The 13,391-nt window shown below is 41.6% G+C and overlaps 1 protein-coding gene across 1 annotated transcript in view; it reads right to left on the bottom strand.

Annotated features, from left to right (window-relative positions):
• Positions 1-13,391, bottom strand: part of SLIT2 (slit guidance ligand 2) — a 193,580-nt gene that overhangs the window by 47,914 nt on the left and 132,275 nt on the right. Inside the window, exons 9-13 of the mRNA XM_029285971.1 lie at positions 12,829-12,900; positions 9,973-10,044; positions 8,262-8,405; positions 7,955-8,118; positions 3,640-3,790 (exon numbers count right to left, since the gene is read on the bottom strand). Of these exons, the coding sequence (XP_029141804.1) occupies positions 3,640-3,790; positions 7,955-8,118; positions 8,262-8,405; positions 9,973-10,044; positions 12,829-12,900 (603 nt within the window). The remainder of the gene's footprint in view (positions 1-3,639; positions 3,791-7,954; positions 8,119-8,261; positions 8,406-9,972; positions 10,045-12,828; positions 12,901-13,391) is intronic.

Here is a 13,391-nt window from a genome sequence, read left to right as displayed (position 1 = left end):
GGATTTACTTATCTGGGTTTACATTTGGGCCATAACAAAAATTATTGGCTGGGTTACAAAAATGTGTAATTTAAGCAGACTTCAGATGTTACTGAAAAAAATCCTGCTTAATTAATCTACCTAATGCAAACAGCCTCCATATGATTTTAATAAATAGATTGGTATGTATATTCCACAAAAAGAAGAATATATCTATTTCTCAGGTCATTAGCTGTTATCATCCTTTTCCAAAATAAGTGACAGATCGATTCAATCTGACGTTACACTAGGTTTGTGCTCATCTTTCTTCCTTGTACATGAATGTTTGTTTTTTACACATTTTCCAATGCTTCACAAATGATTACACACATACGAAACTATTGGTTTCAGAATATCAAATGAAAGCTCTGGCATTTGTGTAGTGGCATAAGCAAGGTGTGTCCAATGTAGGGAGCTTTTTCATCTGTAGAGATTGTCCTTGACTGACAATTGTAGCCAAAACTTCTGTTGCTAAGTGAGACCTTTGTTAAGTGAGTTTTGCCCCATTTTACAACATTTCTTCCCACAGTTGTTGGTGTCTCACTGCAGTTGTCCAGTTACTAATATGGCTATTAAGTAGATCTGGCTTCTCCCACTGACTTTGCAAAACGGGATCACGCGACCCTGGGACACTGCGACTGTCGTTAAGTGTGAGTCAGTTTGAATTTAATCATGTGACCCTGGGGATGCTGAACGGTTGTAAGTGTGAAAAACGGTTGTAAGTCGCTTTTTTCAGTGCCGTTGTAACTTTGAACAAACTGTTGTAAGTTGAGAACTATGTTTCACATGTGACAAAATTATTAATTGCAATCAATGTCTAGAAGCAAAATGTGCATTAAGGTCAAAAGTAATTGTAATACATGCAAATGCAGAAAACAAACAGACATAAGGCAATTCAGTTATTGCTTTCTTTTTAAGGATTATGCTATGTTTAAAGTTCTTAATGTGAAAGTCTTGAAGCACATCACATCCTCACGGCTTTTCTTTCTGGGAAACGTCCCTTTTGACCCACGAATTTTGCTAACTGTTTCCCATCTGAAAGCTTTGGAGGGCGAATGAATGAATGAATGAGTGAATGAATGAGTGAATGAATGAATGAGTGAATGAATGAATGAGTGAATGAATGAATGAATGAATGAATGAATGAATGAATGAATGAATGAATGAATGAATGAGTGAATGAGTGACTGAGTGAATGAATGAATGAATATTTACTCTTGCATCCACAAGTCATTACATATAAGACTTATAACTGGTGCATCCAAATTGTACCTCATCATAGTCTGAGTCTTTCTTATTATTCTTCCTTTTTTCTTTTACTCTTTTTTCAATTATTCTTATTATTTGAAATTAATATTTCTATTATTTTATTATTGATTATAGAAATTATAGGCCAGTTGTAGCTCTGTGGAGATTGTTTTGCTGGGCCTGACACCTCTGTAGTCCCATTTCTTTTTAAATAATCTGGTTTTGAGTCTTATCCACTACAGTTTGCCTCGTCCCTACAGCAAATTTTGGCAACAAACCACAAACACATGGATTGAATTAACAAGTAAATACTTAAAGGAAGCCTCCTGGAAGCACGTGTCATTTATGCCTGTTGCTAAATCAGTTCCCCTCCTTGCTTGGAAAACTCCTACATTCACAAGCATTCCACAGGGTTAATTGTGTCCTCTGCTCCCTTCCGGCTGTGAAACACAACGGAGTATATAACGGGAAGGCTTCGATTTGCCGTTTGGATTGTTAACAAGCACACTGAACTGAAGCTGGCGGATTGATATTGCTCGAAGCAAAGAGCTGCTTGCTTTTAAAGCAAATGTTAAGAATACCATCAACAATAAAAAGTGTAACACAACAGTATTAATTAAAGCATTAATGGATAAAATAATTATAACGATGATGATATGCTGAAGCTACTAGTTGTAATGCTCAGACAGGCAACCTGCGATCCGTTGGGTCGTGGTTTCAGAGACAGGGCCTTAATTAAGCAGAGAAACAGTGGTCAAAAGCAAAAATCCAGTAGGAACAGGAAGTTCCTGATGGTTTGACTGGGGCTGGCCGCTCTCCGACAGCTGTTTGGTCTATCCAGAGGGGGGGAGGACTGGGTGCAACTTCCAAGGCAGCAGTCTGGCAACACGGAAGCAAATCTGCCAGTTTTCAATCTTGTGGAAGTCCTGGGTCCCCAGTTTTGGTTGCATTCATTAAGGTACCCCTTTGGGGTTCACCTGGGTTCAAAACCTGCTGCCCTACGATGCACAGTTTTGCCCAGTTAAAGGTTACAGACAGGAGAGTTTTAGCAGCCTGGCTGTTTAAGCCTCTGTTTGAAGCGTTGATTTAAAGATGGCTCCATCAAATCACGGAATGAAACTCTTGGAATGAAGCGTTGATGGGGGGGTGGGAGAAACCGAGTCAAAGATCGGAAGATTTTTTTGGGTAAACACTTTGTGAAATCGCAGCCATTTTTCAGGTCGAATCAAGTTGAATTTCAGGGCAGAAATTTGAGCAGGCCGACCCGTTTGAATCAAACGGCGGGTTCGCCTTAGAACCAGCCTGACTCAAATCCAGGCTCCGATTCTAATTGTAAAGAGGAGGAGAATAACCGCAACGGCAATAAAGCTAGCGATGATGTGGACTGTGTTCGTTGTTCCCCTTTAGCAGTTACAGGATCGCAGTCTTTGATATGTGTAGAGATATTGTGGCTGATGGGTATTTTCACTTACTCGGCTCCTTCGGGAAAGCTTCAGACCAAAGCAGAGTTAATACATCTGAACTTAAGTCTTCCCTTTCCTGAAGGACCTGAATAAGCAACAGTATCGATCAGGTAGTCCTTGACGTACAACAGTTCATTTAGTGACTGTTTGAAGTTATGACTTATGACCATTTTTCACACTTATAACCGTTGCAACATCCCCACAGTCATGGGAGTTACATTCAGATGCTTGACCACCGGTTCACACATATGACGGTTCCAAAATCAATCGGGAAACAATATTCACTTAACAGCCATGTTACTAATTTAACAACTGCAGTGATTCACTTAACAATGGTTGCAAGGAAGGTCATAAAATGGGGTCAAGCTCACTTAAGTAATTTCTCACTTCGCATCATAAATTCTGGGCTCAGTGTGATCGTAGGTCAAGGATATCAAGGTAATGATTTCAAAGCTAACCAGCTGATGTAATGTGAGATGTATGATGTAATGATGGGAATGACTCAGCAGGGTTTGTGTCCCTTTAAGAGCCAGCTGGGTCTGTGTCCCTTTAAGAGCTTGGTATAAAAGGGATGTGTGCTCTCTCTCTTCTGTATTCCTGCTGTAACTGATGTGTGTTGGAGACTGCTATTTTAACACGTGTATGTATATTGTTCCTGGCGTATGACATTGTAGATCAAGGGTCTTCAAACTTTGCCCTTTTACGACTTGTGGACTTTAACTCCCAGAAGTCATAAAAATACCAAGTTTGAAGACCCCTGTTGTAGATAGTGTAAGGTAAATCACCATTTAATATAGACCACTGTTTACTGTGTTTACTCCTGGGTTACCTCGGCGCAATAAGACTGTGCACGCTCTGACAAAAGACCACTTGCCTATCCCTCTGCCTATCGATGCAAGACGGGACTTACAATTCTGCCGTATACTGAGGGAGATGCTCAGGAATCCTGCTGAGCTTCTGACTGGAACAATCCACCGTGGTGCCTTCGCAACGGCATTTTTCAGGGCAAGCTAAGTCCGCAAAGCAATTGCCGCTCAGTTTGGATCGGTAATCTTCTGTGCCTGCGGGAGAAAGAAAACATAAAATACAAGGGCTCAGTCCGTGAAGGCAGCTTTCCAACATTTGGTAGAAAAAGAAGAAGGAGAGGAGGAGAAGGAGGAGGAGGACGAGGAGGAAATAAGCAGATCTGCAACCGAGACAAAAAGGGTAGTTGGGGGGGGCAGGCTTTGTGATAATGAAAGAAGAGTAAGGCTTAAGCGTGGGTTAAATTTTAGAAAGCTTGAAATTTGCTGGAGGGGAAATCCCGCGTGGGTTAACATTTACTTGAGCTTTACACAGCCGTAGTTTCTGCTGATTAAGCTGTTGGCCAATCTATTCCATTTTTACGGTGGAAAAAACAGAGAACAATGTCCATTTGGGGGGTTCAATATGTTTTACCCCAGTTTTGGAGTTAAGCAGATCTTTGCACCCGTTTCGCCACCACCCCCGTTAGACTCCCGTTTTACTGAATCCGGCCTTTTTGTGTCATCTCTCCACAATGCAATTTACAGCCCTGTCCTGCTTCTTCGTTTGGTTTGGTTTTATTTTTATTTATTTGTTTAGATTTGAGCCTCAGCAGCTTGTCATGCTGTAGAAAGCTGCGTGACGTTCCATGGTGCTTGACAGAACCATGTTTTACGCATACCTCACAACCACATGGTTAGATCAAGCACAACAGAAAATCTCGCCCACTTAATCACAAACTTCATCCACTAGGACAAGGAGAGGGAACAATGGGGAAAAAAAGAGGAAGAGGAACAGGACAGTGTTGCAAGGAGAAACTTCAGAGGGCGCCACGGCATTCTTTTGAGAGACTATCCACTGTGTGACGGTCACATCACGGAATCTGAAAGCGTGCAGGAAGAAATCTGTCCACCGTTTGTTGTCAGTTACAGAGACACGTACACGTCAAACAAACATCTAGAAAAGATTTGAGGGCTGGTTGATGATAGGAGGGAAAACAAAGGAGGCAGAAATGGGTTGTGGACTTCTCTGGTATAAAAGGTGAGGAATCTGAGACTCAAGAGGGGGGGAAGTGCCTCTGATCCGAGGACCAGGTGGCACAAAACCCACACGCCCTTTCTTACTTACAGCCCCCGTGGTGAACGCCTGAAAGAGGAAGGAAACACAGACAAGGAGGAAAGAAAGACAGAGTGACACCCCCCCCCCATGGAAACGGAGCAAAAGAAAACCCTTTCAGAAGACAGAGAGAGCTGATATGCTTGATCTCACCCAGGGTTTGAGGAACAGGTTGGCTTCAAATTTGGTGCTTCCAAATCCAGGAGTTGGGTTTGTGTTTTAGCACCTACTTTTGACGTAAATATTTCTTTGGTTTGTCTAGCTTATCCTAAGAGAGAGAGAGGGCCGAATTCTTTTGAAGCAGAGAGGACAGCAAAACACCGAGCAAGGCCATCTCATGTGACTTCACACCACAATTAATTCCAAGCAAGGGATGTGGTTTGCCAAAGGAAAGTCACCAATGGCCATCACAGAATTAATGGGAAACGGACACAGCTAAAGTGGAACCCCGTGGCATTCTGGTCACGTATGTTCACATGCTATTTGGATGGCTATGGAGCTTTCTGGATGTATTTGGAGGAAACAGCAGGAAAAGAGCTAGGCCGTAACTTGATGGCAAACCGCTGGCTAAACCCCCAACCCCAAAAGGGGTTGTCGTTCTGAAGTTCGAAATAACAAACTGGTCTGTCCTAAGTAAATGCTCATTCACAAGTTGGATTCTCCCAGCTTTTTTAGTTTTTTTTTTTTTTTATAAATGTATTTATTAAATTTTTATGCTGCCCATCTCTCCTACAAGGTGACCCTGGGAGACTTTTGCAAGATTAAGACAGCACAGCTGTCAGGAGAATTATGGGAGTGGAACTCCAGGCAACGTAAAGTTGTTAAGGTTGGGAATCCCTGCCATTGATATTAGTCTACAAATGATTCATTTCCTAATGTTTGATCTGATTTCACGTCACGGAGGGGTCCTTGATGCTATGTGGGCTTGCTTGTTTTCTTGCAGACGTTTCATTACCCTAACTTAGTTAAGGTAATGGAACATCTGCAAGGAAACAAGCAAGCTCAGAGAGAACCAAAGACCCCTCATTTTAACCGTGAGCTGCAAATATTCTCTTTTATTGATTCATATCACTCTTCTGCTTTTTTTTTTTTTATAAGAAGACTCTACAACAGTGGTTCTCAACCTTTTTAATGCCGCGACCCCAACTGGTCGTAAGTCGAGGACTAAACTGGTTGTAAGTCGAGGACTAAACCGGTCGTAAGTCGAGGACTGAACCGGTCATAAGTCGAGGACTACCCAACCGATCGTAAGTCGAGGACTTTCCCTGCCCGGGAGCGCCGTGCATGCGTGGTTCTGCCCCCTGCGCCGGCCGAGGCGTAGCTGGCAAGCGGCAGAGACGGAGCAGGCCGACCATCAGCTGTCCCAGCCCAAGGGAGGTAAGACACCCGCCGGAAAAGGGGGAAAAAATGGCGGACAAAAAAAATGGCAGACAGCCTTGCTTGGCGACCCCCATGAAATGGTCGATCGACCCCAAATGGGGTCCCGACCCACAGGTTGAGAACCACTGCTCTACAATAAGCAAGGGAGGCCATTTTCTTTTGGTAAAAGCCTCTCACTCCAGCAAAGCATCCAATGGACTTTATCCCTAACAAAGAGAAAGGCTATTATGTCAAATAATTGTATTTATTTTTTTGCTGGCTGGTCATGCATTTGTATTTGAGTCAAAAGATTCATTATATCTTTGGAAAAACCCCCCCCACACCGATCAATTATTTTTCACCTATGAGGATCCTGCAACGTATGTCAGCAATCCTATGGTTCTTCCCTTGAACCATTGAGAAACAACTGGAGTGATTTATCAGCCGCACAAAATAAATACGTAATTAAAATGGAAGCGCATGTCAAAGAAAAACAGCCCATGCCTTCAGTGTGGCGTGTTCAAGGAGAATGAAAATTGCAATAAATAGCGGTGAAGTTTTAATTATTTCTACTTTCATCAGAGCAAGGGCGCTCAGGGATAGTCTGTGGATCCTTGTGCAAAAAAAAAAAAACAACCCAAAACACAAAACCCACAAATGTTGGCTTGGCATTCTGTGATTTCACAAGCACAGGGAACAAAGGTCATTAAAAGAAAGAAACAGAGCAGAGAGCTGAAAACTGAGTTCAGGGCATAAAAAGCAAAGCAGAAAAGGACCCTTTGGGTTTTCTCAGCTCTTTCATCCTAGCAGGATTCTTTCGTTTTAAAGCAGCTCAGCAGCTACATTTAAAGAAAAATGATGTTGATGTGAGCAGGATATCGCAAGACAAAAGTATCCTAGCAAGTTCCCTTTCAAGAAACTACGAGCATTTATGAGTTGGGTATCAAGAGCTGCATGCAAAGCTCACGGATTCTGAAAACAAAACTAGATAACTACCGCTACTCTAAAGGGTTAAAATGCATGCACCACTAGGTTTAGAAGTTAAAACAAAATTGCTTTGTGTGACTGAGCGCAAACTCAGTGCGCAGTTAATTGCACAGCAACAGCCAAACCTACCTGGAATGAAATACTGTTCTTTAGCTACATAAAAAGAAAGAGAGAGAGAGAGAGAGAAAAAATAGGAACCTGAATGTAGAGCAAGCAAAGTTGCGTTAGTTGCGTTATTCTCGTATTTGCCATAAAAAAAAACCCAATTAATTAGCTGGACACCAGATGCTACAAGTTAGATTTTTAAAGAAAGAAAGTAGGAAATAGAATAAGATTAGAAAAAGCAAACATCGCAATTTATCATGATACAAGCTTCCCCCTGTAATATGAAGGTCATATATTTAAATGTTCTGTTGCTGGTTTGTTTTTGTTTTTTTCAAAGGTTTTGCTCCATGCTTTCTTGATTGCAAAAAATCAAAATAAAAATTGCCGTGAGGAATATAGCCCAAAGGTCTGATTTAGTACAAACTTAAAAAGCATTATATAATCAATTTCTGTAGCAAAGGTTGCGATGTGAGCTAATAACTACATGGATATTCTAGATCCAGTCCAGACTTCCTTTGATGGCTAAATAATTCAGCTAACAACCAGACAGAGTTTCCGTTAAGGATGTCTCCAATTTTCATTCCCCTCTTCAGAGAGGCTGAAGTGAGTTTTCTTTGGAAGAGAAGAAAAAGTAGCAGGCGAGCGAAAGAAATTACCTGAACAACGAAACTTCTTGCTTTTGATCTGCCCAATCCTTTTGTTCGCCAAACGGCGGGGGCTGGCGCAGCGGGCACCGCTGGTCTCAATGGGGTTTACATGGAGATAATCTGCCAGCCACTTCAGATGACAGTCACAGATAAACGGGTTCTGAGCCAAATGCCTTGGACAAACAGGAAAAAAAGGACATTTTTGTAAAAAGAAAGAAAAAAAAAGACGTTGCATTTGGTTTTCCACCTTTGCCAAAGTTTCCTGTTCAACTTGGCGACCGAAATGAAAAGTCCCAAGCCAAAGGCTGATACGTACAGCGTCTGAATTGCTCGGAGAGGGGCAAAAGTGCCCTTTGCAATAGTCTGAAGCTTGTTGTCGTACAAAGAAAGTAGATTCAAATTATGTAAGTCTTGGAAAGCGTCCACTCGCAGGCAATTTATCTTGTTTGCATTTAATAATCTGTAAAACCAAAGAGAATGGCAACATATTAGGCATTTAATGAAGCTTTCCTAAGCTCCACTGGTATAGCAATAGGGCTTAAGACTTATATACCGCTTCACAGTGTTTTACAGCCCTCTCTAAGCGGTTTACAGAGTCAGTCTATGCCCACCAACAATCTGGGTCCTCAATTTTCTAGAATTTTGTGTAATACAAAAATGACTTTTGCTATTCAACATATTCTAATTCCTAAGCATAGCACTTCGGTATCAAGGGCTCATGTAAAATATATTCTCTGCTTACTAGAAAGCGACTATATGGAGGTGTGGAAGAGACTTTGGCTGACTTTGGATGAGATGTTAAAAAAACAGTTTATCATTAGAAGAACCACTTCAGTAAACCATGGGCTTGTTTGTCAACCTGTACACTCAATTTTACCCATAGATAATTGAAACAACCTAGCTTCATAAACCATATTTTGGTGATTCAAGTAAATTAAGCATTGTATGGATTAAATGGCGTCACATTTAAATAAAAAAAAGACTCCACTGCAATTTTACAGGTTTTGTATAAAAAGTGGGAAATCGCATTCCTGGGAGTACATGTTCTCTCTCACACATCCTTCAAACAAACAAAAGTTGTATCTATCCAATCATAGTTGCCTCTTGCCCACTGTCTCCCTTCATATGTAACTATGATTTTAAAATGCAATGTTAATACAGGTTGGGTCCTTAAAAAATAATTATAAATAAGTAACCTTGCTTGAAGAAGAGATAGATAGATAGATAGATAGATAGATAGATAGATAGATAGATAGATAGATAGATAGATAGATAGATAGACAGACTAGATAGACTAGATAGACTAGATAGACAGATAGACAGATAGACAGATAGACAGATAGATAGATAGATAGATAGATAGATAGATAGATAGATAGATAGATAGATAGATAGACAGACTAGATAGACAGACTAGATAGATAGATAGATAGATAGATAGATAGATAGATAGATAGATAGATAGATAGACAGACAGACAGACAGACAGACAGACAGACAGACAGACAGACAGACAGACAGACTAGACAGACAGACAGACAGACAGACAGACAGACAGACAGACAGACAGACAGACAGACAGACAGACAGACTAGATGGATGGATGGATGGATGGATGGATGGATGGATGGATGGATGGATGGATGGATGGATGGATGGATGGATGGATGATGGATGGACAAACAGACAGAAAGACAGACTAACAGATATAACTGTGCCAAGAAAACAGGATAAAACAAATGAAAATGTTTCCTTGAAATCAGCAGTTTCAAACCATGTGTTCGAATGCTTAAAAACCAAACAAAAAGGCCTGCAGAAAATCTACTGAAGGAAACAAAAAAAGTTTTTGTCTTGATGAAGAGCAGGAATGGGAGACGAGAGCATGAAAGGGTCAGAAAAACCTCTTCACCTTCAAAAGATGCAGCTTTCTCCCCTCAAAGCAGTCTTGCTACTTCCACCCACTTCTACCCCAAACTCCCTCCTCAATGAAGACAAATAAAACTGGGTTTTATAAAAGAAACACTCACAGCAACTGAAGAGCGAAAAGCCCTTCAAAAAGGCTCTTGGGAAGTTCAGTAATTTTGTTTCCATAGAGAACCCTACAACAACAACAACAAAAACGGTTAATTAATTCACCTAGAAATTTTCGACCGCCATCTTCCCTCAGCGAAAGTAGAACAAAGTTCTCATGCTGAACCATGAAAATACTTCTGAATAACGTGGGTTTATCTGCCAATCTTCCACAATCAGGCTCTTGCTAAGGAGTTGGCTTTGATTTGGTTGGTTCTTCTTAAAAGCATCTTAATTATTTTCACAGATGTGTTCTGATCTAAATGACATTATTAGCACTGAACTGTTCTGAGGGCCCTGCTTTGCAGGAAGAAAATTGGTTGGCATTGTTGTTTTCGTTTTTTTAAGATTTTTTTTATCACACCTTTAATATTTTTGTAAGTAACTCAAGGGCCAAGCGCTGGGAAAATCAGGACATTCAGACAGTTCAAAGGAGTGTAAAGATTTATTGCAAGCTTAAGCACTCTACTAACGGTCAAGGGAAATGAGCGGGAGATCAGAAAGGCATTCAAGATGGTGCTGGACTTAGATCTATTGTGGACACGAAGGGACTCGTGACTTATGATGTGTTTGACCCCTTCTCCCTCGGGCTGAGCCTGGTCATCTCCTACATCAAGACAGCAAACATACCTAATACTCTTCTTTTTTCCTCACAATAATCACCTTGTGATGGGAACTGGGCTGAGAGAAACTGACTGGCCCAATATCACCCAACTGGCTTTTATGCCCAAGGCAGGACTAGAAATCACGGTCTCTTGGTGATTAGCTCAAAATTGCCCAGCCAGCTTTGATGCCCAGCTAAAATAAGGCCGCCTAAATCAGGATGGCCCAACTTGTACGTGACTAGACGCCAGTGGCATCCCATCAAATTGCATATCCCCTCCTGGATAACAATTTGTGTGGGCTTCCTGCAGAGTTCCTGTGCAAATTACACACACTGTCACTCCGGGTCTGAAGGAATGGCCAACAGCTTTAGAGTTTCATTTGAAATGTTTGTGTGAACCAACCTCTCTGGGTTTCAGACATGAAATAACAGCTAGAATTATCAGTAGCTTGAAAACTCTCTAAACATTTCAGGTCTAATTGAGCTTAAGAAAGCCACATACGGGGAGCGTGACTGCGATGGAAGTTGAGACGCATAAAATTTGGGGGAACCAGCTAGCTGAACTACAACGCAGCGATTTTATTTCCTGTCTAGCTCTCTGGTGTGTACAATGGAGTTTGATAAATGGCTTCTTCGACTACCCTTCACTTGCTGAGGGATTCAAAATATAGGAAAAAAATGTAGAATGTGCCTATTTTTACTTAACAACTGAAGAAGTAGTTAGACATCAAAAAAAGGAAAAGAAAAGAAAATCCATAGGGAATGAATTTGCAAGTCCTTTTTCCCCAGAGCTGTATTTACCAACCTACCCTAAAATCTATAATCATTTGTCTGTGCACATACCGACCGTCTGGAAAACAAATATGCCGTTGAAAATTGAGTGCAAATGGCTTTACAGTTTTTTAAAAGAACTTACATCGGGGACATGCACTTTAAAAACCTGTTTGAGGAGAATGTATGTGCCAAAGAGTGAGAAAGCAGCTGATTGCATTAAAAATAATGCAGGCAATTTAGGATAAGAGTTACATAAAAGAGGGAGAACAGCATTTCTGCATATTAAAGAACACTGCAGACCCCAAAGATTACAGAGCTGACTCTTTTTAAAACATCTGTAGAAAAAAATATCGGACCCATCTGTCTTTAGGTAGTACCTCGACTTATTTAACAGTTCATTTAGCGACCGTTCAAAATTTACAACGGCTTTGAAAAAAGTGACTTATGACCATTTTTTACACATTATGACCTTCATAGCATCCCCTTTGGTCACGTGATCAAAATTCAGACACTTGGCAACTGGCATGTACTTACGACGGTTGCAGTGTCCCAGGGTCACGTGATCCCCTTTGTGACCTTCGGACAAGCAAAGTCAATGGAGAGGGGGGGGAGAGCCAGTTTCACTTAACAACCAAGTTACTAATTTAACAAGTGCTGTGATTCGCTTATCAACTGTGGCAAGAAAAGTTGTAAAATGAGGCAAAACTCGCTTAACAAGTGTCTCATTTAGCAACGGAAATATTGGGCTCAATTGTGGCCGTAAGTCAAGGACAGCCTGTATTGCTCCAGAGGAAGAACCAGACACAAGGGTTGAAGGAGGAGATTCAGAACGGACACTGGGACTTCCTAACCGTAGAAGCTGGTAAAGACTGGGAGAGGATTCCACAGGAAGGGATGACTTCTCCTTCATTGAAGGCTTTCCAAGAGAGGCCATCCGTCTCTCGAGATCTTCCAGGAGATCCAGTACTTAGCAGGGAACCGGACCTCCAAAGACCCTCTAAGGCAAGGAGATAGCTCAGATGTCCGTGGAGGTTCTCCGTCATCCAAGGTCATGGTTGTCCCAAAGGAGGCAACTGGACTTTCTTTGTTCTACTTTGAAGACCTTTTCCTTCTCATCCCAGAAGCTTCTTCAGCTGAGACAACCCAGACCTTCTAAAAATCTGAGCTTGTGCTTCCCCGTGGGAAATCAGTGCCCACCTACTCCCGCCAGTGGGCACACGATGTTTGATAATAACACGCCCACTTTATTTAGCAAGCAGTGCTAAATAAAACTAAATAAATAAAAGCAGAAGTTTCCCTTATATGAGAATTTAGGCCGGCGAGTGGACTTCGTTGATGTCTGGGCCAACGAAAGTCTCCAGTTCCACCCAAAGCATTTCTCCCAGCTGAGCGTGAGACGGACGCAGCCCTTGGCACTGGCGGCTGAGATACTTACAGGGAATTAAGTGAGCGGAGACCCTGGAAGGCGTCAGGGGCGACCTCGGAGATTTGATTATTGCTCAGATCGCTAAAAGGAGAAAAGGTATCGTATTAACACAAGCCCACCCTTCAGGAGGGTGTTTCTCAAACCTGGCAAACTTTAAGGTATATCTTGCTGGCTCGGGAATTCTGGGAATCAAAGTCCACGCATCAAAAAGTAGCCAAGATGGAGGAACTGTGCTCTTGGATGTCAAGCAGCTTAGGTAATTCCGCCACAAATGGGAAGGATAAACAGCAATTTATTTCAATATTGTAAAGCAGGGGTCCTCAAACTTGGCCCTTTTATGACTGGTGGACTTCAACTCCCAGAATTCCTCAGCCAGAATTCTGGGAGTTGAAGTCCACCAGTCATCAAAGGGCCAAGTTTGAAGAGCCCTGTTGTAAAGACTCAACTGCGGAAACTAACTTTCTTCTTATATTATTAAAAATATCATTCTGTACCCTGTGCTACCAAGAAAAAAAATATTTAAACCATAATAATAATACAAGGCATTAATGTGGGAGGGAGGGAGGGAGGGA

This window comes from Protobothrops mucrosquamatus, unplaced genomic scaffold, assembly GCF_001527695.2.
Source record: "Protobothrops mucrosquamatus isolate PMUCROS unplaced genomic scaffold, P.Mucros_1.0 scaffold2625, whole genome shotgun sequence".
NCBI classification, from domain to species: Eukaryota; Metazoa; Chordata; class Lepidosauria; order Squamata; family Viperidae; genus Protobothrops; species Protobothrops mucrosquamatus.
Note: the sequence above shows the minus strand (reverse complement) of the source record. Positions and strands in the feature narration are given on the sequence as shown.